This window comes from Camelus ferus, chromosome 12, assembly GCF_009834535.1.
Source record: "Camelus ferus isolate YT-003-E chromosome 12, BCGSAC_Cfer_1.0, whole genome shotgun sequence".
Taxonomy (NCBI): Eukaryota; Metazoa; Chordata; class Mammalia; order Artiodactyla; family Camelidae; genus Camelus; species Camelus ferus.
The window spans coordinates 48,732,420-48,760,093 of NC_045707.1; the positions used below are offsets into that span (position 1 = coordinate 48,732,420).

At 35.6% G+C, this 27,674-nt stretch overlaps 1 protein-coding gene and 1 long non-coding RNA gene across 4 annotated transcripts in view; one reads left to right on the forward strand and one right to left on the reverse strand.

The window, feature by feature from the left end:
- The window catches only part of LOC106729114, a 507,053-nt gene that overhangs the window by 77,218 nt on the left and 402,161 nt on the right, over positions 1-27,674 (reverse strand). The gene's annotated exons all lie outside the window — the stretch shown is intronic.
- The window catches only part of DCN (decorin), a 32,649-nt gene continuing 15,141 nt past the window's right edge, over positions 10,167-27,674 (forward strand). Inside the window, exons 1-3 of one of the 2 annotated variants that reach the window (XM_006180769.2) lie at positions 10,167-10,527; positions 14,403-14,649; positions 26,018-26,130. In XM_006180769.2, the coding sequence (XP_006180831.1) occupies positions 14,436-14,649; positions 26,018-26,130 (327 nt within the window). In that variant the 5' untranslated portion in view covers positions 10,167-10,527; positions 14,403-14,435. Of the gene's footprint in view, positions 10,528-13,433; positions 13,626-14,402; positions 14,650-26,017; positions 26,131-27,674 lie in introns of those variants that run through there. The other variant, XM_006180770.3, reaches the window with a different exon arrangement.

Genomic DNA, 27,674 nt, shown 5'->3' on the forward strand with positions numbered 1-27,674 from the left:
ATTTTTTTCAATAAACATGTACTACGGTACCACACTATCTGTGGTTCATTGAATCCACAGATGCAGAGGAACATCACATACAGAAGAACCAGGTATATGGAGGGCCCACAAACTTCAGCACCGTTCAAGGATCAAATGCATTATTAATCTGTTGTAATTTGCTTATTTATGGACTAGTGTCAAATGTCCAGTTTTTTCATTTCAATAATTAACAATATTTGAGCGACTATATACCTATTGTGCCAGATTACAGGAATGAAAACTTGAAAAGTCGTGGCCCTTACCTTCAACCAACTCATAGTTCAATGAGATGAACAATGACAAAGACATTTTCAAAATAATGGAAAATACTGTGAACTTGCTTCATATAAAAATTTAGTTTGTGTTTTCCTATATTATCAGACAGGGAGCTCTTGTGGTAGATGTTGTGGGTCATTCCTCAGATCTCCTCTTCAGTATTCAGTATTCACTTATTTCTCTAGCTGCCAGAATTTTTGTCAACTGATAGTTCACAGTGTGGTCCCTTTAATGAAGGGAGCTGCCTGGCACAAGGTTAAGTCCCTTCCTGGAGACAACTCACACTCTGTCTGGCTGTTGTTGGGTACAGAAGTTGCCTGCTGAATTCGAGTCAAGTCTAGTCTTCTCAGTTCCAGAACTTTCCACCAGATCCACTAAGCTTGCAGTTGTGACTGCAACACAGTTCAACTTCTCCTTCTGTTTAATTCTTCTTCCCTCTCTGCCTTACAAGGGTTGTTTCTGAGAGCTTTTCCCAGGATTCCTCCTTCAAGAAAGCTTTGTCTCAGGATCTACTTTCTGATGAACCTGACCTAAGGCATCTCTGATTATATGTACATGTAAGAGTCTTAACTGTCAAAGAAAATATTGAGAGCCAAGTCTGGAAATAATAAGTGAATCCATAGGGAAGATCTAATACCAGATTTATAGGGCATTGGAAGATCAATGAGACGTGGTGTAGATGCTGTTGTGCCAAGTAACTTCATCCAGTAAGAGCACCCTGAGTAACCAGCCCAGGATCCATATAGAGTAGATTTAATACAAAGAAGATAAGATTAGTGTAGCCTTTAGATTGCTATTATTTGAAATCTCTGTAACATTTGGGAAAGAGGTTTGAATGGAGAACTAGGGATTTATTCCTGACTTGATCCCAACAAACTAAAGTAGTCTCAGGTAGGAAGCCCTCAAATGTCTATATGCCTGTAATCTGTTACAGGTTAATCATCACTAGCCTGGTCAAATATAAATCTTAGAATTTGGTTTTAAGGCCATTGGGTTAAGGATTATGAAATATTTTCCAAAAAGTAAAACCTCTATCAATGATAGTAGACAGTGCAATTTTAAGGGGTCCATTGAAAAACAATTTTGTTATAATAATTATTTATTTAAACATATAACAGAAAATATAACTACCATATAGTGATGTGGCTTTTAGGGCTTTATTTAAAATAACAGTCATTAAGTAAATAATTGATCATCAAGTAAAATTCTTAATCATTAAGTAAAAGAAGTTGATAAAAAGTGATGATGTTGGTAATCAACTTACTGAATTTTGAGGATCACTGAGTTGTGAGGGAAATGACAGTTGTAATGGGAAGGATGCAGTGTGAAAAAACTTGAGATACAGAAACGGAAGTAAAGAGACACATAAGGAAGTTCAGACAGGTGAGATTTTGCAGTTCTATGTGCGAGTACCTGGGGAATCATTTGTGGGGCTTTAGAGAGTAAATGCGGATGGGAAGTCTGGACTCTGGAACATGGTAGGGAGAGCTGGAAGGACTGAGATCTCCAAAATTACCAGTCTGAAAGGAGGAACTTGGATTCAATCCTGTGCCAATCTAAGAGGTCTTTGGCAGTGAGGACAGATTCTTCTAGGTATTTAAGGTAACACGGAAGGATTGAATGCTGCCTGCCCTAAAGTTGGGTAACCTCAGATCCTGGAGGGCTAATATTCAACATCTGCTTATTTTGGTCCACCAGGTGCCATGTCTGTTTTAAGCACAAAAAATAAAGCAGGCAAATATCCCTGCTTTGATGAAACTTTCATTCTGGTACCCACATCTAGCATACCTCAGTATAAATTAAATTTGGAGGGAAATGAATTATGATTCTTAAGTTGTAAGTGAAAATCACTTCTCCCCAGGTAACTTTTGTCTGGTACTGATTATTTTTTTTTTCTAAAAATCTTTACACAGTGCTTCAATTATTTCTGCTGTTTGGAATTAAACATTTAAATGGTTTATTTTTAATTTTAACATATTCAACATTTTAAAAGAAATATTAAAAGCACTTTACAGAAATAGCTGCTATTCTTTCAGGAAGATAGTCTTTAGTACTTTCATAAAAACAGCTAGCTGGCGCAGAGAATGTCTGTAGTAAGACCAAGATTAAGGGTTTTATTTGACTGTGCCATGTGCTAGTTTAAGTGTGCTTCACAGTCTCAAAACATACTTTTATGTTCTTTATTTCACAGAACTGCTGTGACAAGACACAGACACTTTACTAAAGCTTGGTTACCAGTACTGAGCAGAGAACTGAAAATACATGCCTACTAGTAAGAAGTCCGTACTATCATTCCACATGCATTAGCTGGCCTGCAAATTCTATTTTCAAAGTTTATAAACAAACATTTGGTGATAAGAAAGCTTCCTTGGTGAATTACTTTCTACAGAAAATCAATATATTTTAATTGTCATGTTTTTGTTTGGTACTGATTTTAATAAAGAACATTAGGTGTCTTCAAGTTACAACTTTGACATAATCATAGCAAGTTCCCAGGCCCATCTCCCAGGGTTGTCTTCCTAGAAGAAACCCTCCCCTTGAGGCAGCGTGGTTCTAGCTCTTTCATGGCCCCTGATAGTTTCTTCCTATTCCACTTTTCCTCCATTTAAATACATTTTTTTAAAAAGCGAAAAAAATAAAACCCTTATTTTTTCCATAAATTAAAAACTTATTGCACAATTCCACTTTACATGCGGTACCTAGGATAGGCAAATCCACAGAGACAGTAGAATAGAGGTTGCCAGGGACTGAGGGAGAGGGAAATGTGGAGTTACTGTTTCATGGATAGTTTCTGTTTGGGATGATGAAAAAGTTCTGGAAATAGATAGTAGTGATGCTTGTACAACACTGTAAATGCACTTTATTGAATACTTAAAATGTAAAATGATAAAATTTATATGACGTATTTTTTTACCACTACAAAAGTAATACCAAAAAAACCAAAAACAAACAAACAAACAAACAAAAAGCCCTTGACACCACCAGATTTGCAATGGTATCGTAGGGTACTTGTTAATGTAATGTTGGTGTCATTACGTTTTAACTGCCAGCTGGCAACCATCAAGGTTTGCAACTACATGGATTTAAAAACAAACAAACAAAATCTTCACAGCATTTCCTGTCATCTTTCAGCCGCTTTCACTATGTGGTTTTACTCTTCTGAGACAGGCGCGTATGTTCTTATCATTCAGAAGGTAACAAATATTTAAAAGAGCTATTTTGATAGTACCAACTTGTATGGTTCTTGGCTTGTGGGAAGAACTACTCTGTTTCTAGTTGGATTTTGCATTGTCTCACACCATGAGTAATGCCAGAGAAGGTATTGAAATTGGCCTCCAAGAATGAAGATGTTTCATGAGACGCCAACCTTTTCATGAAGAAAGTTCCAAAGAGATTTAAACCTACAGCACCAAATGTGATCATGCCTCCATTTTCTGTTTTCCCCGAAAGACTCATAAGTCAGCTCGTATGTTATCATTTAATGCTTTAAAAATTGATATGCTCAGACATCATTCAATAAAAAATGGGCACATAAATTATTTCTAAACAATAATATTTCCTCAAGTATTTAAAGTGGATTTATTCAAAATACAGGATTGTTTCCAAAAATAAAAACACTCATATGATTTAAATGGTAAAGCAACTTTCACTTTGTTGTCATGTTAGTATCTATCTGCATCAAAAATTCATCTCATGAATTATTAAAGAAATAACCTCAACAAGGAAAATTACAAGGGATGAATTATTGCTTGAAGGGACAACTTGAATCAAATCAAATAGTTCTCAAGGGACTATAACTATCCCAGAAAAAGTTCCTAAACGAAGCCATTATTTTACAGTGCAGACATTAGAATCAAACTTTTCATTCATTTGCCTACTTAAATTCTGGAGGGCTGTGTTCTGCGGTGGAGCATTTATTTTTCCTAGGATACAGGGTAAATTGAAAAGAGAATATTTACAGACCAAATAGGTTCCCTGCAGTAAATACACACTGCACAGACATGACCTGCATTTGAACGCTCCAAACTAAACAGGACATAACTTTCAGGCGAGAGCATGGATAAAAGGCAGGATGAAGAACACAATCTCTTAAAACCCTCAGTTCATTCTGAAATTTGTGTTACTTGACATAAATTTGCATTCCTTACATAGCTTATCATACGCGACAGGTTCTGTTCTAAACGCTTTGCAAATACAGACTCATTTCATCCTCCTGTGAATAAGGTGTGATCATTAATGGGGAAACTGCCTGAGGTCACACAGATCCTTAGGCCAAGAACTGAACCTGAGCATTCTGGCCCCAGGGTCTGTGTGCTCAGCTTCTAGGTCAGGCGTTGCACATTATTCTATCTCATCTTGTGCTTGACTTCAACTTTCATCTTCACACAGGATGTTTTTCTTTGTTTGAAAAGGAAATACAACATTGCCAAACTCTGGTTACGTTTATGGTAGCAGGCCTTATTACCAGCAACATGCAGGAGCATGGCCAGGAGGTGATCTTTCAGATAACATCTGGCTTTTTTCTCTCTCTTTTGTAGTTTCCACTCAGCTTTCAATAGGTACATCTCCAAAGGTGGTCTCATCCGTAAAATATCGACATTTCTGCCATCACTTAGTGTAGGAAGCCTTCATTCAACCCAAAGACATTTCCCACATGAGAATTCGCAGGGAAAATTTTTATGTAAATCCTCCCCCCTTTTTTTATAGCATATTTAGATTGCATGATTTCTCCCTAATTACAGTAGAGTCACTATCAAGACTACAGACTATTTCAGTATCTTAAAACTTGAAGTCACATCAAATGGCTAATTTCCTATCATTTTTGCAGACATCAAGGGCTTTAGTTAATCATTTCTGTTGCTCATCTTCATTTAAACAATGTTCTCCTTGGAGATAAAGATGCCAGTAAAGAAGTTAGCTCTTTCCCTGCCATTGCTCACAAGACAGAAGCAGCTGGTTGGAGTGGTAAAGATAACAGTGGGTGGAGTATATAGCCTCTTCAGGCTTTAGCTCCATGCTTTTGAAATTGATTATGAAAATTAATTATGATAGTGCCTAACTGATAGGGTTATCCCGAGTCTTAACTGAGGTAATGAATTTAAAGCACACACCACAGTGCCTGGCACAGAGTAGGTGCTCTAAGCATTTATCTTTAACATATCACATCAGCTTCCTGAGCAGTGGCCTGTGTTTGCCATGCTCATCTTCTTGCTATTAAGGTATTAATGTTTCAAGACTAACGCTATAGCCTCCTAACTAGTCTCCTTGATCCCGGTGTCGCCGCCTGTATATTTTTTGCTAGGTTTGGTTTGCTCAAATAAAACTTTTATCACGTTATTACCCTATTCAGCTACCTCTGATGCCATCCAGCTGCTAGCACAGAAATTGGCACATCTTAATCACCAAGTGAATATTGGCTGAACAAACAAATGAATAAATTAAGTGCCCAGTGACAGACTTTCAAGTCCTTCCACAGTCAGACTCTACCCTCAAATTTTTTTCCTTATCTCCCTTTAGTTATTACCATAAACATGGACCATTCATTTATTGTATGACTTCCACGTGTCAGACACCATGGCAGTTGTTGAATGTTCAAGGATGGTAAAAGAGCTCATGGCTTCTTTGAAAAGTGTCCTTCTAAGCCAAATTGATTTTTTTATTGCTTTCCAATTGCCAAGGTTTTGATAATGCTGTTCCACTGGCCCCAAAAAGCTGTCCCTCTGCTTTCACGCTCTTTTTATCCCTCGGGATTCATCTCCAACTGTACCTTGTTCTGTATACACACTTACCTAACCACCCACGTGTAAAGTGATCTCTCCCCATTCCTCCTCTGCCGTGCTAAGACAATTATTTTTGATTACATCATACTTTACTTTGGCCAGGATTTATAATTATATAATACATTGTAAGTTCTCTGGTACCACAACTGTAAAATATTATTAACCATATATATACACACACATAATATATATGCATACATATATGTATTTTTATATGTGTGTGTGTGTGTGTGTGTATATATATATGGCCTGTAGTAACATTTTCTCCTGTGGTGGTTCCTCATTCAATATTTGCAGATGAATCGACTGTTGGATAGGTTACTGGACATTTTCTTACACTTAACAGAGAGGTATGTGCTTTGCACACACCACTAGATATTCAATGAATGTTGCTTTGGTGTCCCGGTACAATCTAGTGATCAATACTATGAAAAAATAATACACTTCGTGACTGCAATTGACAAAAGAGATGCTCCTGAACATACAAGAGTCAGAGAAATAAGGAATTGAATCCTTCCTTGTGGAGAAAGAGTCACATATCTCCATACCTTTATCTTAATTCAGAACTTATTCTGTCTTTGTCTCTATTCTCATTTCTGCTCCATTGCTCAGAGTAGGGATTCTTTATCTGGAATCTCTGGATCCTTATAAAGTCTATGAATGGATTTCAGCAGGGCTTACAACCCAGTAAAATGTTATGCATGAAGGAAGCCAGGTGGTTATCTAACAAGTACAAAGTAGGGGTTTAAACCCAAGCTTATCTAACTGCAAAGTCTCTGTTTTTCCAGATATATCATGGTTTAGGTGATTTCTTGCATTGCTACGTAGAAAACAGACAAGGGTGGTGATGCAATCTAATTATTGGACTGGAGTGTCGGGAAGGTTTGTAACAATCACTACCACAGAGTGGCAGCGGCAGAAGCAACAGCAAACACTTATGTATTGTTTGTGATGTGTCGAGTGCAGTTCTAAATGCTTCATGTATTAAGCTTTTTTTAAACCTCACCACAAACCTATGAAATAGTACTATGGTTAGACACATTTTATAGATTAACAACCTGAAAAATGGAGAGTTAAGTTGTTTAGGCAAGGCAGAAGGACACTGAACATAGGTTGGAGGGGGTGCAGACATACGGGAAAGAGAGAAGACGGCCATGGTATTGGTTTTTTACCAAATTTTGTTTCAAGCCATCCTGCACTCTAGGCTACCCTGAATTCCAACCTAGCCTTCTTTCATGACTAAAGGAGAAAATCTGTCTAGGGTCACAAAATAAAGAGCCAGACAACCCATTCCAGCCCCTGACCTTACTTTGAAGAGTCAATCTACGAATAAACCAGTCACATCAGGTTTGTGAAGATAATCACTTGTTTCCAGACCTCTTAGAAAATAAAAGGCTGTCAGAAGGAGACCTTTCTCAGCTCTGGCATTCTTCACATCTTAGTATGCAGGTACAATTTAAATCACTTGTAGTTGATGTCTGTGAGAAAGAGTGACTAGCCTTGAAATGAACTTTGACAACATGCAGAATATAGTCACCCTGTTAACTAGTGAGTTGTCAGTAGAAATCAGAGTTTAAGTGGTTTTAACAGCAGATGTGGTATGTGCTGTGAATTTGAATATTTCAAATATCTATACAGCAGCCAAGGTTTCAGTGAACCCTACTCCCAAACATTCCAAGCCAGGATAAGTTTCAGCCTTCTCTGCACAAACACTGCTTCTAGCCTCAGAAGTGTTTCAATTCCCATTAGATTGGCCAGAGACCTGGATTGTGATGACAGTTCCATGGCTTTTTTGTGAGTTACTGTATATGACTTTTTGTGAGTTAATTTCTTCTATCTAAAAGTAAGTATGACAACATATGTAACTTAACATCTGATTAAAGGCACAAATTTTAAATAAGATGATATTCAGTAAAATCCTTGGGGTTCTGGAGGTGAGGTTCTTACTAAGACTTAAAAGATGGAAATATTTGTTCCTGCACAAAGATAAAGTTCAAAAAAATTGTAAAACTTGATCACATTGTATAAACTGTTTATAGTCTGCAAAGACATGTTACCTGAGAATTTTTATTATTAATTGTGTATAACTTAAAAGTTTGATCTTTCTTAAAATGCAGTATCATAATGGTAAGCTAGATGAGATGTGGGAAGAGCTGGGTATTCGTGTCAGTTGGGCTTCTTACTAGCTCTGTGAACTTGGGCAGATCATTGAATTTCAGTTTTCTCATCTGTAAAATGGAAATAGTAAAAATCATTTCCCTTGCCCAGGTCAAAGGATTACTATGATATATATCAGAAAACAACACAAGCTAACATTTACAGAGAGCTTAATTTATTGGTGCCATGCTCTGAATTCCATGCTTTGTACATTTTGCCTCCTTTCATCTTTATTCCAATGTTATGAATTAAGTAATACTTTATATCTACTTTACTGATATGGGAACTGAGACTCAGAGAGGTTAAGTGCGCTGAGCTCATAAAGCTTACTATTAGGGGGAAGAACATGGATGTGAAACTTAACTAAAATGGTTCTGTTTTATAAAAGTAAGATGATTGACATATCAAGAAAATGTGTTTCTTCTCCTGTCCTAGTTCTTTTTCTTTAACACTCTATGTCTCTCCTCAAAGTCTCTCTCTCTCTGGTAACAATTACTGCTGTTATTCATCATGTACACTATAGCACTATAGCAGGGTTAGGTTTCGATAAGGAAAAAACCAAATCTGGCAAAACAGTAATCGTGGAATCATAGTGTGATCTCTAGCCAATGATCTAACTGCTTTTATGTAATCCTCATTCACCAAGTGTTTCTTGAGAATTTACCGTATTCCATGATTGGTGTAGGGTGTGGGGATTCTACAAATATGAAGGGAATGTGCTTTATTCCTTGGGGTGAGAGATGTACAGAAATACCTATAATCTGAAGAAGTGATTGCATGTTATAAGAGATAAATGCCAGAGGAGTTCAAGAGGAAAAATTAACTGATTCCAGGTAAGGGGATCATGAATTTTGCACCAACGTCCAGGGAAAATATTTGCCTTTTTCTAGATTGTCAGGCTAACTAGGTAAGTGCTTATTAAATGCCAAGGAGAAGAGGAGTGGGATAAGATGTTAAAATTGTGGAGACTGGGCTTGGGAAATAAGGCAAAAAAAAAAAAAAAAATCATGTGATAGCACCTTCTCCCCTCCTTTAGTTACACACTAAAGAATTTAATTCCTTCAAGTTTCATCAAGGCACGAGTATATTTACTGTCGAATTGTATACTTGGATGGCTAGAGGAGAGAAGGAGGGAGGGTGGAGGATGGGAGGGTTATCCTCTCATGTTTCACAGATGTTGATTTCAAGTTTCCACCTGGTAACAGCCTAGGGGCCAGGGCATAAAGATACAAGTCAAAACATAGAGACACACAGAACTGACAGCATCCAGCAAGGGAATTACAAAAACCCCAAAAAGCTTTCCACCGGCTAAATAAATATCTTTCCTTGTATTTGCACTTTTTTTTTTTATTTACTGAAATCTGGAAAGAGCCATAAACATTATTGCCTTTTCAAAGTTCTAGATTATATAAAAGTGTAGTCTATGAAAATAAAATTTTTCATGTATAGGCTAATTAAATTGTGACCAACTTCTAGTATCTATGCATTTTCTTAAAAAAAAAAAAAACAAAACCTTGCAGACAAGAAGAACGGTTTTAAACTATGAGTAATGAAAGTAATAAATGACATGCTTTTCATATAAAACCATGGCTTTCTTCCAGGACACTTTAGAAATACATTCAAAATACAGAGGAAACTTCCATAGCATAGTACTTGAATTTGTACAAACAGCCCAAGGCAAGTAAGAATCCGAATGGCTACTTATTTATTTTCACAGACCACACTTAAAATAATTTCATTCCATTTGCCAAGCTTACATGTCCTGAAAGGAAAACAAACAAACAAACAAAAAAAACCAACCCTGTCATTTCAGAAGTATGATAAACAAGACTAGAAAGGGTGGATAGATGAGTGGGGTTGGGGGTGGGGAAACAAACCCTTTAGTTACAATATTTTAGGGAAATGAATCAACACAATAAAACAAATCCCAAGTCAAGTTGCTCCACTGCTACACTACATAAGCAGTTTAGAATCTTAAGGAGATGCAAAAGAAATAAAGCATTTAAATGGGGAGAAAAAAAGGCCGATAAAGTTTCTGGCTACAATACAAGAGACATATCATTACCATATGATCTAATGTGGGTGTCAGCCGGATTGTGTTCATTGAGGGAAACCTTATTTTTTAACTGTGCTATGGAGTAGAAGCAGGAGGTTTTCAACCTAGTGACAGTCACAGAGCAGCACCTACCCCCTCCTCCTTTCCACACCTGCAAACTCTTTTGCTTGGGCCGAATATTTAGTGTAATTACATCTCAGCTTTGAGGGCTCCTGTGGCAAATCCCCGGATTAAAAGGTATGATTTTCAATAATTGTCCTGAACTCTGCTACAGACTAATAAAACTTTGATCAAGTTGAGAGAAAAGGGAATTATTTGGTGAGAAAGAAAAAAAAAATGTGTGCTAAACTTTCAGTAATCTTTATGCAGCATTTTAAACAAGTATTGCTTTTGAAAACAGAAACTAAGTATTTGCTAAAATGGTTGAATGCATTGTTTTAGTTCTTTCTCTCTGTTCTTGCAAAGATGTTTCTTAAAGAAACTATAACCTAAGACCATGATTATCTTTATTGATGTATTTTGTATTTGTACCAATTAAATGTTTAGTTCTTTAAGAAATGTTTATAGAAAAGTATTCTAGACTACCATACTGTTCGTAGTTGGATTATATATTTAAGGATTTATTCTCCTCCTGAATTCTTGTATATTTTAAGAACTTTTAAAACCTCAGAGAAGTGAACTCTGGTGATTAGCTGTAGAAGTCTGATGTGTATTTCTACAACCTAAAAAATAACAGAAATGATCATCAGAGAGGTGAAAATAAACACTGAGAACACTTCTACTGATTATTAAGAACCTAGCTAAAATAGTCTCACGTAATTCCTTAAATATAAAGAAGAGACCCTGCCAGAATTTTTGCAGCAAATGAAATTTTATTATAAGATACATTCACTATAAAATGAAAGTGTGGGTTATTTTTCTTTCTAATTTCGAAACAGGGTAACATGATGACCACTGGTTAAGTGGGCTCCCAGTGATGTAAATACCTGTGGCTTTTTCTTTGAATTGCTATTTTGACCAGAAAAAGAACCAGATACCTCCTATAGTAACCCTTATATATGGATAAATGTTGCTTTTATTGTTTATTTAAAAAAATTTTTCTGTTATTATTGGGGTTTTTCATTCACCTAGTGCTGGGGGATTTTAATTTTCCCCTGCATTCACTATCTCCTGAGGGTTAAATTTTGACTTTGAAAGTCACATCAAAGGCATAAATGACATCATGCAAATATTGATCTGAATGATATAGTTAATTCAATGAGGTGAAGTAGTTTAAGAAACTAGGAATTATTATTTTTGATAGAACACATAAGCTATGGCAATGAGCTTTAGTGAAGCAGTGACATTTTTAGCAATCAGCCTTTAGAAAAGAGGGATATATTTTGGGAATACTTAAAACAGTTTAAATGAAATTTTAAAAGTATGCCACCTCAATAATAGTCTCCTTGGTGTCTAAAAGGGCAACTGCTATTTTCTGTTTATTTTTTTGATTTATTAAGAAAGGAAGGAAGTGATTAAAGAAATCATGACTATTACCAGCCCACATTAATTATTTTAGGATGCTGAGTCTTCCAAGTATTATGGCAGTAATTTTAAAAAGCTTATTTCATGGAGGAATTGTATAAAGTTCCTGGACATACTGTTCTTCCCCAGGACTTTCAGGGTTAAAATGCACACACACACACAGACACACACACACATACATACACAAATGAAAGTGAAAAGTAATAGAAGCTAAAAGCTGTCTACTTGAGTTCAGCGTCAACCAAATAGAATATTGTGTAGAGAATTTGCACCATTTTAATAAGAGTAAACAAATATAAAATGATAATATTCCTCTGAGCTAATGCTCAACATTTCCTTTTTTTGAGTTAATAAACCAGGCATTTTCTACTCTAGAGAAAAAAATCAGAAAGCAACATCCGCATTAATTCTTGTTGCTATTTATTAAATCTGCAATTACTTTGCTTCATTTTCTCCTAAAATTGTAAGACATTAAATATGCAAGGCTAGCAAACTTGTGGTAAACCATAAACATTGCATTTTAATGTGAAACAGACCAAAAACCACTCCCTTAGATCCAATCCAAGGGAATGCTGCCAAAACAATAGGGTCTCCTTTAAAAGGCAATGCAGTAACTGAGTGGGAATGGGTTTCTAGAGAAAACCTGATACTGAATTTAAAAGGGCAGTGCAAATAATAACCTTTGTGGTGTTATTTAAAAGAAAAGCTTCAAGTCTGTTTGCATATGTGCTGCCTTAGACATGCTTCAGTAGTAAATATAAACTAAGAACAAAAGTGTAAGAAATTTAAAAACATTTGTTTCCCCTCTAGTGGATCTAGGCAAACATTTCCAGAAAGTACATTAAGGTTAGGGCATACAAAGACATTTTCCTCTTTGCATATGCTACCATTGGATAATGACTGAAAATAATTTTCTAACTATAGGTATGAACGTACAACTTTAATATGGACTCATTAGTGCACAATTCAAAGTAGAGATGATGAGACTAAGGATAGTATCTTCAGTGTGTTTGGGGAATACTTAGAGCAGTTTCAGTGGAGTTTGAAAAAACTCAACTCAGAACTAGACTGTTCTCTACTACGTGATCGACTACTTTTTGTTATTCAGATTTATTAAGATTTTGTTATTCAGATTCATTTAATTCACTTCAGCCAACTAAACAACTGATTCAATAACACAGAAGTATGTATCTCAAAATGCTTGGTGAATGAATGGATAAATATTGTATGGATTTTGTTTATTTGTTTACAAAATAGTCCTGTTGGTAAAACCAAATAATTTATAAGTCATATAAAAATCAGATAAGTTTTTCTGTATGTGTTTAAATTGGTTTATTAAAAATGATCCGTTTGAGAAACTAGCTGATAGATTTATGTCTAACACTGAATCTTGCCTATAACAAGTTGAGATTTTCAATTTGATGTCTTTCTTATGCTAGAAATTTGATATTGAAAAAAGATAATTGTGTGTTTTAAAAAATCAGATTGGTTGCCGGGAACAAATTGAATAACTTGTATTATTAATAAATTGATGGTCAATTGAGTCATTTACATGCACAATATTGTGCAAGGCTCGGGTGCAGAACACAGAATAATAAGACACGCCCTGAAGGAGTACATCTTCTAGTTGGGGGGACAGACCAAGCACGCAAAACAAATTACAATATAATGTGATAAGTTCTTTAAAAGAGGTAAGCGCAACGTGCTTTGGGAGCACAGAAGAGGGAGAAAACAGCATCCTGCCTGGATGAGCCAGGGAATACACAAGGGAAGCCCATTATCTCATTTAGTCTTTACCTCGCTCTTCCAAGGTAGGTATTTTAAATGGTGATTAGCTTTGAATGTCAGGGTTGAGGTGGGTACTGGGAATAGAGAGAAAATGGAGAGAAATATGGCTTGAAATATCAGTTAGTACCAAACTATGAATGGTCTTATATGCAACAAAGGGGATGTGTATCTTACTGGCATGCCTTGACAAGTAAACAAAGGGTTTGCAGTAGAAAATGAATACAATGAAATTTAATTTTTAGAAGATGACTTGGGCAGCAGAGTGGAAGATCCTGGACTGGAGGAAATAGTCAAGGCTGAGACCATTTGGAGGCTCTCATGATAGTTCAGGGAGTGATGAGAAGTCTGGACCAAGATAAATACATTAGGTTGGAGAGATAAGATTGGCTTCCAGAGATATTTCTGAAGCAGGGATTGGAGACCTTTCATGTGTACAGACAAAACTATTTTGACTGTGGCATGGCTGGTGTTGAGTGAGCATTGAAAATTGCATGGTGATTTATCATCATAACAGTTTTACACATGACTTGGATATATAATCCATAGTCTTAATTCAGACCCCATATTCAAGTAAATTTAAATAATATTCAAATTTATATTCCTAAGTAAATAGCTGTGCAAGTTAGTCTCTAATGTACCTTATAACCTTCCAAACACATTTCTAATGCTCTGTGTCCAACAATAAATATAATAGTTTTTTTTGTGCTCTGCTCCATGCTCACTCCACTGTCAGGTGTTACATAAAAATAACACATAAATCAGGCAATGCTACTCTTCTCAACCTTCTGTTTGTTTCCTAGGTTCCTTGATTGTGAAAATATATGCGATAAATCATGAAGGCCACTATCATCTTCCTCTTGGTTGCACAAGTTTCCTGGGCTGGACCGTTTCAACAGAAAGGCTTATTTGACTTTATGCTAGAAGATGAGGCTTCTGGGATAGGCCCGGAAGATCGCTTTCCTGATGTTTCTGAGTTAGAACCTCTGGGACCAGTGTGTCCCTTCCGCTGTCAGTGCCATCTTCGAGTGGTCCAGTGTTCTGATTTGGGTGAGTGGGGCGCAGGCTCTCTTTACCTACCTGATCTGTTTTATTCATGGAAATGGCTTCCCTGGGAGCTTAGCATTTTCAGTTTTAATTTCTGCAATTCCAAATGTGAGAGACAGTGCCACCTAATGAGGACGTAGGGAAGCAGAGCAGGCTAGAACATTGTAGCCTTGAAGTTAGGAAACTTTTTTCCCTTCTTTTTTTAAGTCAGCACTCCATCACTTTGCAATCTTGGACTAGTCACTTTAAAAAAAAAAAAATTCTTTCTGAGCTTCATGGTTCCCCTTCTGTAAAATAAGATTCTGAGCAAAACAGTATCTTACGTTCTCTGATTCCAGAGTGATGGTTTATTTTAATTCGATGATTTGCTCTCATGAAGTCTTAGGTATTAAGAAAGCCTGGGTGATCTCTCTCCTCCTGCCTTAGCCAGATAACAGAGTTTGACTATTACTAAACTGTAAACTATGCAGAATTAACAGAAGCAAAACAAATAAACTTTTAGAACAAAAATTATCTCCCAAGTACCAAAATACTCCCTTAATCCCTGGATCTTAGTTTTGCCTCTACCTTTGGCATTTTGTAATCTAGCTGTTTAAATTATTTAGAAAGTTTCATAGGAAATCTTTATAAGTAAGATATGGTATAAGATAATCATATTCATCACAGCACATTAATCATATTAATCATCAATATAATCAGGGAGCATATATCTTTAACACTGTAAGTACAGTTTGATTTATCATCTTTCAAGAAAAACTTGGCCTGGGAATTCCAAGAGCAATACACTCAGAAGATAAATCTCCAGAAAGTTTGGAGTCCCAGCAGATGGACCAAAGGGGAATTAATCAATTTAGTTTACATGGCAGGTAATTCACATTCCTCTCTTTCACATTCCTCTCTTCTTTCAGTTCATTTTCTTACTGGAGAGGAGAAAAAAAAAAAAAAAAAAACCCTCACAGAATGATTCTGCCATGGTGCATTTCCTTATGGAAGAAGCCCCATAGCTTAGTAGGACACTTCTTTCAGAAACCCTGTATTTACTCAGAACATGCTTTCTAGGAGTATTTTGCAGGAAATTTTGCCACTAACTCCTAGAGTTGGAATAAACTACAAACAGGAACCCAGGAAAACACAAAACATATCAAATACTAACAACTGACAAACAAACACTTTGAGATAGATTCTTCTATGCTGACATGTACGAGACAGCCATTTGAACCCAAATAAAAAGCATATAGAAAAGCTTTTAAAAGGTGACAGGACAGTTCCACTAGATTCATTCATTCATTCATTCATTCAGCAAATATATTGAGATCTCACAATGGGTCAGGTCTGTTCTGGGCCCTGAAGAGAAAGGGAGGAGGGAGAGATATGGTCCTTGTTCTTGTGGGTTTGATAGTCTGCTGGTGGTGATTATTCCTTTTTTGAATCGTGTACCCCCAACAGGGGGGATTAGATTACTATCAGCTTCTACAGAAACTTTTATAGCATCTAGAGATGACCTCTGTTACTGGTGTAGACAGAAGAATAATGATGTTAAAAATATCTGAACAAGGGACTCACCAAATGATAGATACACTAGTGGTAACGTTTTTTAAAGGTTGCAAAAATGGCCAAGTTCTTAAGATATGTGATGCAAGTTAAATCTCACTTTGCCTGAGAACAAGTGTAAAAGGATTCATAATTACCCCCTCCACACAGATATTATCAACAATAAGGAGTTGATAATTTTAAGGAAGAAAGACTTGTTGAAGCACTTCACTGAAGTTTTATTTTCCAAAAACTATAGTTTTACTTTGCTTTCATGAGAAGTAGTTCATAAAAACTGACTCTGATGAAAGCATTGGGACAGTTTTCAAATTGTTCATCATGAAAACGTTCCAAGACTATTGCTAAAACTAAACAGAAAAATGTAGCCTTAGGAAACATCAAGTTCATTGACGTGGATGTCTCATGATACAGTTTTTTTTTTTTTTTTGTCCTTGTCATTGTTTTGTTTATTTTGTGTTGTTTTCTATGTTATCATTTTTTCTAAGAGCCCAGAGTGTACATTATTCCTTTGGGCTTACTGATCTTATATGCAAGAAGCAGTAGCCAAGATTGTAATCATGATTTGTTTCGGGGAACCGTATTTAAAGAAGAGAACTGAGTTCCAATGAACAATGATCTCATCCAAGTTACTTGTAGGTTTTTATTAATTCACAGGTGCAGATTTAAATATATTGTCAAAAATTATGGTCAGATATTTCTAAAACAGAAAATACATTTCTTAAAAGGAAAAGCAACCCCCTTGCCTTTAAAGAAAACACTTGATTCACGTTTGCAACTACTGTGTAGCCTCTGCTCATATTATGATCACGGCAAGCTGTTCAGAGCCTTGACAGCTTCATCTGCAGAGTAATTAGTCAGTCTCAGACATCCTACTATCTGTATGAGGGACCTGGCTTATAGCAGAGGCTCAATACATTTTTTTCTATATGATGCATATGTGGAGTAAAAGATGAAAGAAACACAGGAGAAAAAGCAAGGACAGAGAAATGGACAACCTCACTCATGGCATTGTAGTTTATTTTTTTTGTTTTGTTTTAACTTCTCTAGTGATCTGACCACGAAGCTCGAATTATTATAATAAAGAAAAAAAAGGCCCTTTGGGATGAGAAACGTGAATGCTTGTCTGTATCAAAGACTAATGTTTTCTTAAGGCTTATTCTTGCCAGAGAATAATGAGCAGAGAAGAGCTACAGTGTTGAAGGACAATAGTGCTTTGTTATATTATTATCTAAATAGTGTTTAGCATAAGCAAACATTTCTTATTAAAATGTTTTGAGTATTTTTGCCACTAGGAAGTAATTATGATAAAGTTAAACAACATCAAATTTTTAAACAGTTCTTTCAAAGCTAGGATGTAAAGACTGTGAAACTAAAATTGAATAATTAGTCCATGGGAAAACTTGAGGTATTCAAGAAGATACAATCGACTGTTTTAATCATCCCCTAGTTCCAACTTATCAGAAGAGCATTATAATATGTTTTTCTAGAGCATGGGGGATTGAGAAAGTAAACATATTTTAGCCTAAGAAAGTAATGAATTCTCCATTGATATTGACCAAATTATTCGGCTGAACTTGTAATTTGAATCAGAATTTTATGAAGAGTCTTATCTTCTTTTATTTCTCTATCCATTCTCTTAAGACATAAAATAATTCACCCTTAATTACGGCATTTATAAAAAATACTATAAAAATAAATGTAGATTAGTAAATTCAGAAACCTGTAGATTTCCTTGAAATAATAAACCCACAATGTAACTCATTCTTGTCAAGTCTTTTAAAAGTGTTCTAATATTAAGCTTGTGATTGGATGCTTTGTTTTGTGTACTTAGCATCTTAAAGGAGGACAGTCCCCTTACTTATGTACTCTTTCACTCAGCCATTCATCTTTGGAGCAAGTATCCCCAGGAAGCATTATTTGGCATTGACTTTCATCTCATTGGTTAAAGGCAGATTAGCCCTGACAGGTGAAATAAGCGTAAGAATTGTTTTTTTGACTATTTTCCAAATTACAGAATAGTTATTGACACATTTCTTATGAACAAGTTTCAAAAGAGTTAAAACACCCTTAAAAGCATTGAATAGTGGAAAGAACTTGGATCATGCAGTTCAACACCTCTGAATGCAAGTCCTGCTTTATCATCTACTACCTGTAACTTTGAAACTTTCAAAACCTGTTTCTGCATTGGATCCATAGGAATATATCTTACTTCATTAGGTAAGAATAGAAAATATTTGTGAAAGTGTTTATCATAGTAACTGTTATGTTCAGTTTACCATTTCAGACAAAGGCAGCTAATAACATGAGGCTATTTCTTATAATGTTCTTTATTTTCATATATTTTATATATTTATATTTAATAAGTATGTGACTTGTCAAGCTGGATACAAAATAGCACCTTCTCTCCCCTCCTCCCTAAAGGTCATATCACATCCAAATATAAATACACAAGAATTAGAAAATGATGTAATTATCAAAATAGTGTTCCCCAAACACTATTCCTTTGAACAAAATTGGTTAAGTTGAGTGGAGAACAATAAAGCATTTGGCCATTTTGTAATCATAAGTGATTCACAACCTACATAGTTAGCCCTCTAGAGGTGATGCTGGAAGACAGAACATTTTATTTTGCCAAGCAAAAGCATTATAACTAATGGTTCCTAAAATATATCTTCTAATGCAAGAGAAATTTTAATTTTAAAAAATCACAGGTAAAAGCACAATCTTTTAAATTGCATAGAGTTAGTGTTCTTCTTTTTAATCAGTTTGCTTCAATTAGTGAAAATTTTGCCAGTAGCCACTACTTGGACAGATGCCATAGCTTGTCTCTTATTTGGGGAAATTGCTTTTCCAGAAGCAAATCTTACGCATGAGGTAAATGGACTATTAGACTTCTTCCATGAAATCATCCCAGAAGAATAAATTGCAGCTGTTTTGTAGAGGGACAGAGAGAATGCTGGAACCTTAGTTGCTTTCATAGTTTACATCTGGCTTTGCAGCAACAGGAATGTGGGGTGACTCTCATTTGGAGTTTCAGCTGCACCAAAAGGGCATCTCTAAGATGCGGTACAGGAAGGAGGCTATGCACAGAGCATGCCCAGTTCGTTGCCTAAAATGGTACTGGGTAGGGACAGAGCATGACAGATCTTAGAGGCAGCAAGGGGAATACTCAGGTGTGATCCAGATAACCAAAGCTCCTGACTCAAGTGGTTGAAGATGAGAAGGAGGAAGACAGGGGTCAGAGAAGGCCAAAGGAAGCATCTGTCTCCTTGACCTAACTGACACCTGACATATCCCTGGTTTCCTTCCCAGTCCCAGGAGGGAGAGAAAGGCAGCTGTGTGGGATCAAGGCATTTGGTTAGAATGCAGCTGTGGTGCATTCTCTTCTGGAAGATCATTTCTGGCTCCAGAGAACAGGATGGGAGTAGGTTAGACAGAATATTAATTTCCTGGATAAAAGAGGAAATGCAGGATACCCTCTAATCTTAACTTTCCTCCTTCAAAGGAGTAGCAAGAAAATTATATATTTCCTTGAAAATAAGGATAAAGAAGAACTAGCCCAGTTTGCAATCGAGTCTCAATAAAAGGAAAAAGCCCTGTAGCAGCTACACTACAATGCTCAAGATTTAGTTAACCCTTGACTTAGTCCGAAGGTTGCTTTGAGGCAATTTCTGCAGCTTGTCTACCTCTGTGTTTTCACTGTAATCTATATTTGCTTTGATGAGTCTATAAGAAGCAATTATATGTACATATATAATAATTATTTATTTTCTTTAGTTACCTATTTAAATATCTACTCTATCAGAAGAAAAGCATGATCATTTATCTTCGGCCCTCTACTCAAAAAATGCTTTATACTTGGTAGGTTCAATCAATGTTTGACAAATGAATAGATGAACATAGGCGTGGCTTAGTGCTTGGATGAGTGCAAAATTCTACAATATTCTTGATTCTATCAAGCTGGAAACAGGAGGGAACATGGCTGACTGGGAATTAGGAGTTATGGAGCTGTGCTTTCTTACTGTTTTTTGAGGGTGACTGTAGACCTAGGAAGCTTAAACCTTCCTTAGGTTATTTGGAAAGAGAATTGAATTAAAGGGAGGACCTACTACTATTTCTGAATCCAACTGCCATCACAGTCAGATTGCCATTTTTAAGGGGGAAAGAAGGAAACATGCATGCATGTTTAGCAGAAATGTTTTTTGATGGAGCTGGGACCCCTATGTATTCCTTTGGTCATATGCCCATAACTGAAGTGTATCACCATTGTCCTAGTTATTAAATTGTATACAGAAATATAAAATTGTTGGAAATCAACAAGAATAAATCTTTGCGTTTGGACCTCTGCCACAGGGCAGAAAAAACAGCAGAGAAAATCATGATGTTTTAGGCCTTTGTCCAACATGATGTTTACCAGATTACTGACATTTGCTAGCAGAACAGTACTATTTATCACTGAGACAAGCTGAAAAAAATAAGTACAATTCTCATTAGCCTGTATTTCAGAAATTATTTTCTGGTAATATCTTTAATAAATACTTTAATATATAACCCTATTTTAAAGAAGATAAAGTTTCCTTTACTGCATTTGGAAGAGCAACTAAATAATTCAGACTAGTCTTGAAAATAATTGCATTTTAATGGGGAAATTTAGAATTAAAGAATTCTCATTGAAAAATAATAAAATTTAGGAAACCACTTTGTTCCTTTTACTGTTGCTGAGTAAGTATTATCTCAAAACTTGGAAAGTTAAAAAAAATAAAATTCTGCTCATGATTTAAGGTACAGAGAATTTGAGCAGGGCTTAGAAGGGCCTTTCTCACCTGGGGTCTCTCATGCATTTGCCTTTGGGTGTTGTCTGGGGCCAGAGCCATAGGGAGGCTGGCCTAGAATGGACCCCCCAGCCAGCGCGCTCTCACAACTGCGAGTTGGTGCCGCTGTCTCCTGAGAGCGCAGCTGTTCTGTTGTCAGGAGTGCCCCATGTGACCTCTCCAGTACAGTGGTCTCAACATAGACAGACATCTTACATGGCCCCTGGCTGCCCCCAGAGCAAGCATCCCAGAACTGGGTAGCAGCTGAACAACCTTTCCTGACCTAGTTTCCAAAGTCATGCTGTGTCACCTCCTCCACATTCCTTTAGTTCATAGAGACATTGTAAGGCCATGCCAGATTCCAAGGGAGGGGAATTTGACTCCACCTTTTGAACTTAAAGAAAAGAAAAAAGGGAAAATGCAGTATAATACATTGTAAGCTGTGAAAGATACAGGGAAACTAAGGCACAGAGAATTTAAGCAACTTTCCCAGTGATCTTAAGGATCAAGAAGAGGAACCAGGATTCAAATGCAAATAATAATCTTATAAAAAGAAGTTAGAGAAACATTTTTAAATACAGAAAGTTTACAAAATAAGATGAGACTCTCATGCACCCATTACTGAGCTTCAGCAAGTATCAACTAAGGCCAGTATGTTCCTATATATCCCCACCCACTTTCCCCCTTCCTTATTATTTTGAAGCAAATTCCAGATACCGTATCATTTTACCCAATAATATATCAGTATGTTTCTCTGAAAGATTAAAACTTCTAAATAATACCGTGATAACCAGATTACATTTAAAATTAAAAACAGTTTAATATTATCAAATATTCATTCAATATACATATTTTCAATCAACTTATAAATATTATTAATGTTTTATTTTACAGTTTTTCTTTGTGAATAAGAGTCCAAATGAAGTCCATACATTGCATTATTTAAATAGGTCTTAAGTCTCCTTAAAACTGTAGTTTTACCAACATTTCTTAATTTTCTCTTGCAATTTACGTATTGAAGAAATTGGGATTTTGTTGAATCCATTTCTTTAGTAGATCTTAGCATGTTCCTCATTGACCTATTTCTTATAAATTACGAGTTACATCTAGAGGCTTAATCAGATTCAGGATTAATTGTTTATTTATTTGATTGTTTTTGACAGTACTAATCTATAGTGAGGATCTGTATCTACCTTTCAAAGGTGTGTAATTGATCCCTTCCCATGAGGAATATACGTCATGCAAAGAAACTCTTATCATTGTATTGGTCACCACATGGGCCAGGAAAGGCAGCCTAAGACACATGTGACAAAGCTTCCTCACAAATATACATCAAGTACACAGAAGAAAGTGAGAGCAGTTTTCAGGTGCAGATGATGAGGTTGTTATATTGGATGGTAACATTCATTTCAAAAATGTTCCTGGCCAAATACAAATCAGAAAGAAAATTACTATTATGTCTAGTTGCATCCTAGTACTTCTGGGGATGTATTATGAGAATGTATAACCTCTTGAAAGGATGTGAAGAGATGATTGTAGCAGAACGTAGCAGAAAAGGTCTTGAAACCATGACCTTGAACTTTTCACCATGGGACAGCAGAAAAGACTATGATTTTACAACTAATCAATCAAAAAGCTACTTCTGTATATAAGGCAGTGAGATCAAAGCTCTGGTGAAAAATAGTCCTTTGTTCCTACTTACCCAGATCTTAAAGAAAAGAAAGAAAAGGGAAAATGCAGTATAATACATTATAAGCTGATACATAAGAAGTTTGGAGGGGTTTGTTATTGGAATGGTTGTGATGAATACTATAGGGGATTGGGGGGGATAGGTACACTTTAAAGGACTGTTAGAATGGCAGTAGAAGAAAATGAGTGGGTGGAGTGTTCCATAAAACATAAATTATAGGAACAAAAATGAGTAGCTAGGAATAAGCACAGTATGTTCAAGGGACAGTGTAGACCAGCATCTTTTAAAAATATGTACAGTGTTTATGTGAATACATGGTGCATCAGATAGTTCTAGAGTGAGGACTCATACCATCTTGTCCTTGTTTTAGTTTACCCATGAGGCACCGTGGATAAGCCACTTAATTTCATTGGGTTTCTGTTTCTTTACTTATGAAAAGAGAGTACTGGACTAGCTTAAAAGTTCCTGATTTCTGGGACAGGTCAAGTTTTTTGAATGTTGACCAAGTTGATTTCTAATGAAGGTCAAAACCAACAAAATAACAACAACCTGCTATCTACTATTAGAATAATTTTTTTAAAAGAAGGTATATTTAAAATGGGGCTGGAGCTAGTCTCAGAAGTGTGTGTGTCTGATAATTTATATTAAAACTAACCAAAATGCTCTCATTTTTGTCTGATTTTGATATAGACTAATAACTTCATCACAGATCATCACTAATCAGCATTTGGGAACCAAAGACTAGCTGATACTTAATGGTCCTTCCCTTTGTGACATTCTAAGAGCTCATAACTGGGATAATGTCCCCTTTGTATTCTGCCTGTAGTTTCTGAGCAAGCTAGTTAACACCTTGATGCCCTGTCTAGCCCTTAAATTTACAGCATGTTTTTAGGTCCAATGTCAGAACAAGTCTTGTTGGGGATACAAATAGGCACAACAGGGGAAAGATACCCTGGTGGAAACCAGGAGAATAGTCTTTCCATCTGTATTTCATCACTCCTGGCTATGTGAGCTGCTTCATGTCACTAAACTTTTTCTAAAAATCATCTGGAAAAATGAAACTATCATACTGCCTTATGGACCTCACTGGATTGCTGTGAGGTAAAGGAGATAACTTATTTTCAGTTTTTCATGAACTGTAATGCTACATAAATAGAAAGTTTTAATAATAAAATACTGATACGTGAAGTCCCGCAAGTGAATATGAATTTTTGAGTAATTCAGAGAAGATTGTTGGGTTGTGATTTTAATCACCAAGATGACTCTCTGAGAACTAAGCTGCAAAAGCCACAAGCCTGAACCATTTTTTATGTTAAATCTTCAGGGAAAAAATGTATATAATTCAACCTAAGCAGTTCCTGTTATTATAAAATTCTAGGATGGCAACGTAATCAAAGCTGTCAGCCATCCAGATATATCATTTTTTCTCTCCCCATCTGAAATTTATCTGCACTTTGGCATTGAACAAATGTTAAGGGAGCCACTAGAACTGAAGTTCAACAACATCTAAAAGTAAGCATAAGTGGGAATTAAGACTTCGACAATGAGGCCACGGAGTAATGATGAAACACAGGCAGTAACTTTTTTCCAAATGAAAGGAAATATGTATTTTCTTAGTTGGAGAACCCTAATTATCAAAGATTTGGCAGAAAGTCTACCACTCCTAATTGCATGAAATTAGCAAACTGACATTTCTGAAAATGGCAGTGATCGTGACTATGTAGTGCGTTAAATATCCTCCTACAAGGTAGCTGTTCATCACTGAAAACACTTCATTTTTATTATTCCTCTCTGAATTATTTCTCTAGTGAATTCTTGGAATATATTTATGCATGTACAGAATCACCTGCACTTTGGTATTCAAATTTATATACATAGTTGACCACAAATTGGGAACTAAACTTTTTTCCCCACTATCAACAGAGCAGTGATAATATGAACTAATTTTTTTTTTGGAAAGAACTCAGAAGTAGGTGATTTCAGATACATTTTCTGTGATTTTCATGGATGACATGAAGATAGGAATGTGGCCATTATGATAGTTTACCTGTATATACTTACATAAGATTCAAACTTGAAATGGTATCTTCCCAACATAGCAGTTATTATATACCCTGTTGCAATTTTCTTTTTAATTGAAAATTGCAAATTTAATTCTTTTTTCTGTGAGGATATGGGCAGTGTCTGTCTTGTTCCTGCTGTATCCCCAGGGCCTAATAAATTGATGGTGTCCAGAAGGTATCCAGTCAGACTTAATTGAATGATCCTCTGCACTTCAAGTCCCAGATATGACAGAGGGTTGAAAAGCATTTTTGATTTATGTTATATAGTCTCAAAATATGAAAATGATCACATGAATTTGAATTAATAAAATACCAAATTTTTGCTTAACATCTTACATCAATATGGAAAAAAGCCAGTGGAAGAGAGAAAAGTAAAATATTATATAATGTAATATTTTTCTCCATTAACATTCATAATGATGATTTATTTTAAATACCATGCCTTTTGAATAAAAGTTTATCCTTTTACATCTACTGAAATATTTTAATATCTTAAGAGCATTTGGTTATTCAGTGTGTTTACATTTATAAACGAAAAGCAGTAACTTAGTTATTTAGACTTAAATTTAAAGTCCCAAAGTAATGCTACATATAATAAGTTTTAAAGAAATTACATTAACTAATTTTGTTTATCTTATTCTGATTAGCTGCATACCCTTTGGTCATAAAAGTGATACTGTTTTGACATTCCAATTAAAACTGAAAGTTCTTTCAAAAGCTTGAATAAATTTTCAAGTTGTTGCCCCAGCAACTTGGTTGCATATTCATATAACTTTAATTTTATATGTAGATCTGTGACAGTGTTAGGGTTATCAAAAGGATCTTTAATGATTTGGCTAAAGCTCTTCTATACTGTAAGGGTATTTATGTAGAAAGGTATAGATTTATAAATTACTCCCACTTAACACTTATGAAAGGAATTACTTTCTAGAACAAGAACAATGAGGTAAAACACTGTGCACTGAGATATCTGAGCCTCACTCTTACAAAATATTAATTTTCCTTTTATGCAGAAGAGTAATTACATGGGGGAAATAATGTGTTCCATTTATGATTTTAAAAAAATCATTTGACTTTGTTGGAAAAGGTAAAGCAGATATTTCAAACTACAAATAATACATTTCCTAGAAGAAGAAAAATATAGTAGTGGTAAGACTACCACTGCAACAGTGATTTCTTTGTAAACATAACCTTTGTGATTCTGTAGTCAGGTGTCCCTTTATACTGACTGCACTTTGCTTTTACTCTCATGCTAGGTCTGGAAAAAGTGCCAAAAGACCTTCCCCCTGACACTGCACTGCTGGACCTGCAAAACAACAAAATAACTGAAATCAAAGATGGAGACTTTAAGAACCTGAAGAACCTTCATGTAAGAAATTTTTCTTTTTAAGTTGTAATAAGATCTGACTCAAAGTATTTTTCAAAATAAAATTTAGATGAGGCCAAGGGTACTATATGGTAATAAGTAAGCACGTAAGTGTTTATTAAATTCTCTTTTTAGGAGAGAGATGAGGGAGCAAAGTGTTGTGCTCATTAACCCCTAAAAAATTAGCCAATTTTCTTACATATACCCATACAGCTTAGGATTGCCTTCCTAAAAAATATGTTATATCTTAATCTTCTCACATGTTTTATCAATAAAAATCTTTATCTTCCCAACTAGATTGCACTTCAGTAGTGGAACAAAACACAAAATGGACTGACCTTAGCCTTACTTTATTTCATCATTTCTTTTGTTTTCTTTCATTCCTTTTCTAAGAGGTGCAAATAACTTTGTATAGGCTCAGAGATTGGCACCAAGGAAAAAAAACATGTCTCTCTCTCTCTCTCTCTCTGTGTATATATATATGTCATACATCTTGCCTTGTATTTAGGATTATGCATGCTGCATCCTTATCTGTATCTGTGTTTCTACTCTGATTTTCCATTAACCTCTACTATAATGTGGTACAGTCAGGCTACCAGTCAGAATTCCAGCAGAAAAGAGGTAGCATAATCAAGACAAGATTTAGTTATCAACTTTCTGACAGCCAAGATGAGAAAAGCAATAAACATCTGTTAGGAGAAAATTTACCAGATTTTTAAAAGGAAGCAAAGAATTTTTCTTTGAGATTTTAAGATTGTCCATGGAACAGTTAACAAAAATAATAGCACATAATAAAATGGCACCATTAAATTATTGAAGTATCCAACAATATAATATAAGCACATTATAAATTGTGAAGGTTATGGGCAAAAAGTAAGAGGGAAAAAAAAAAAAAAGACATGATAACTACATTAGGTTACCCAGTCAGTGTTTTGAGAGAATATGGGACAAAGGAATCATAAACGATTAGCAGAATTTTGAAAGGGAGAGAAAAGGGTTTTCTGTGCAAGAGGAAAGAAAGGCAGAAGAAAGCGAGCAGCAGGCAAATAAAAATAGAAGATGATTAAGGTGAAGGATACAGGCGCCACGACAGTGGAGGTAAGGCTTGAGCTGGAGATCTCGAACCCTGGACCAGTGAGACCCTTCTCTGTGCACTGGACATGGGCCCCTATTCACCTTCTCTCCGTGTTCATATTATGGTTTCATTGGGAGCAAGCTGATGGTGACACCAACAAAGTTTATCACTGATTATTTAAACTATCCCTGGAATAAGTTAAAAGAGGTGAAAGTAAAACTGAATATTACTAGTTTCAATAAACCAAAGTATTATAAAGCTTCATTTCATTTGCATGAATCTACCCTAAAGCTACATTTTTTTAAGGAAGGAAAATTCTCTTAATCCCACTTCCTGTATTTTAAGTATAATCTGAATAATTTGTGTAAACTCCTCATGTCCTTAAATAAGAGATACCTAGTTTCTGTGACATTCTCATTAAATCTGGCATTTGTAATAATGTGTTCTTTCTTTTCCACATCTCCTTCTAGGT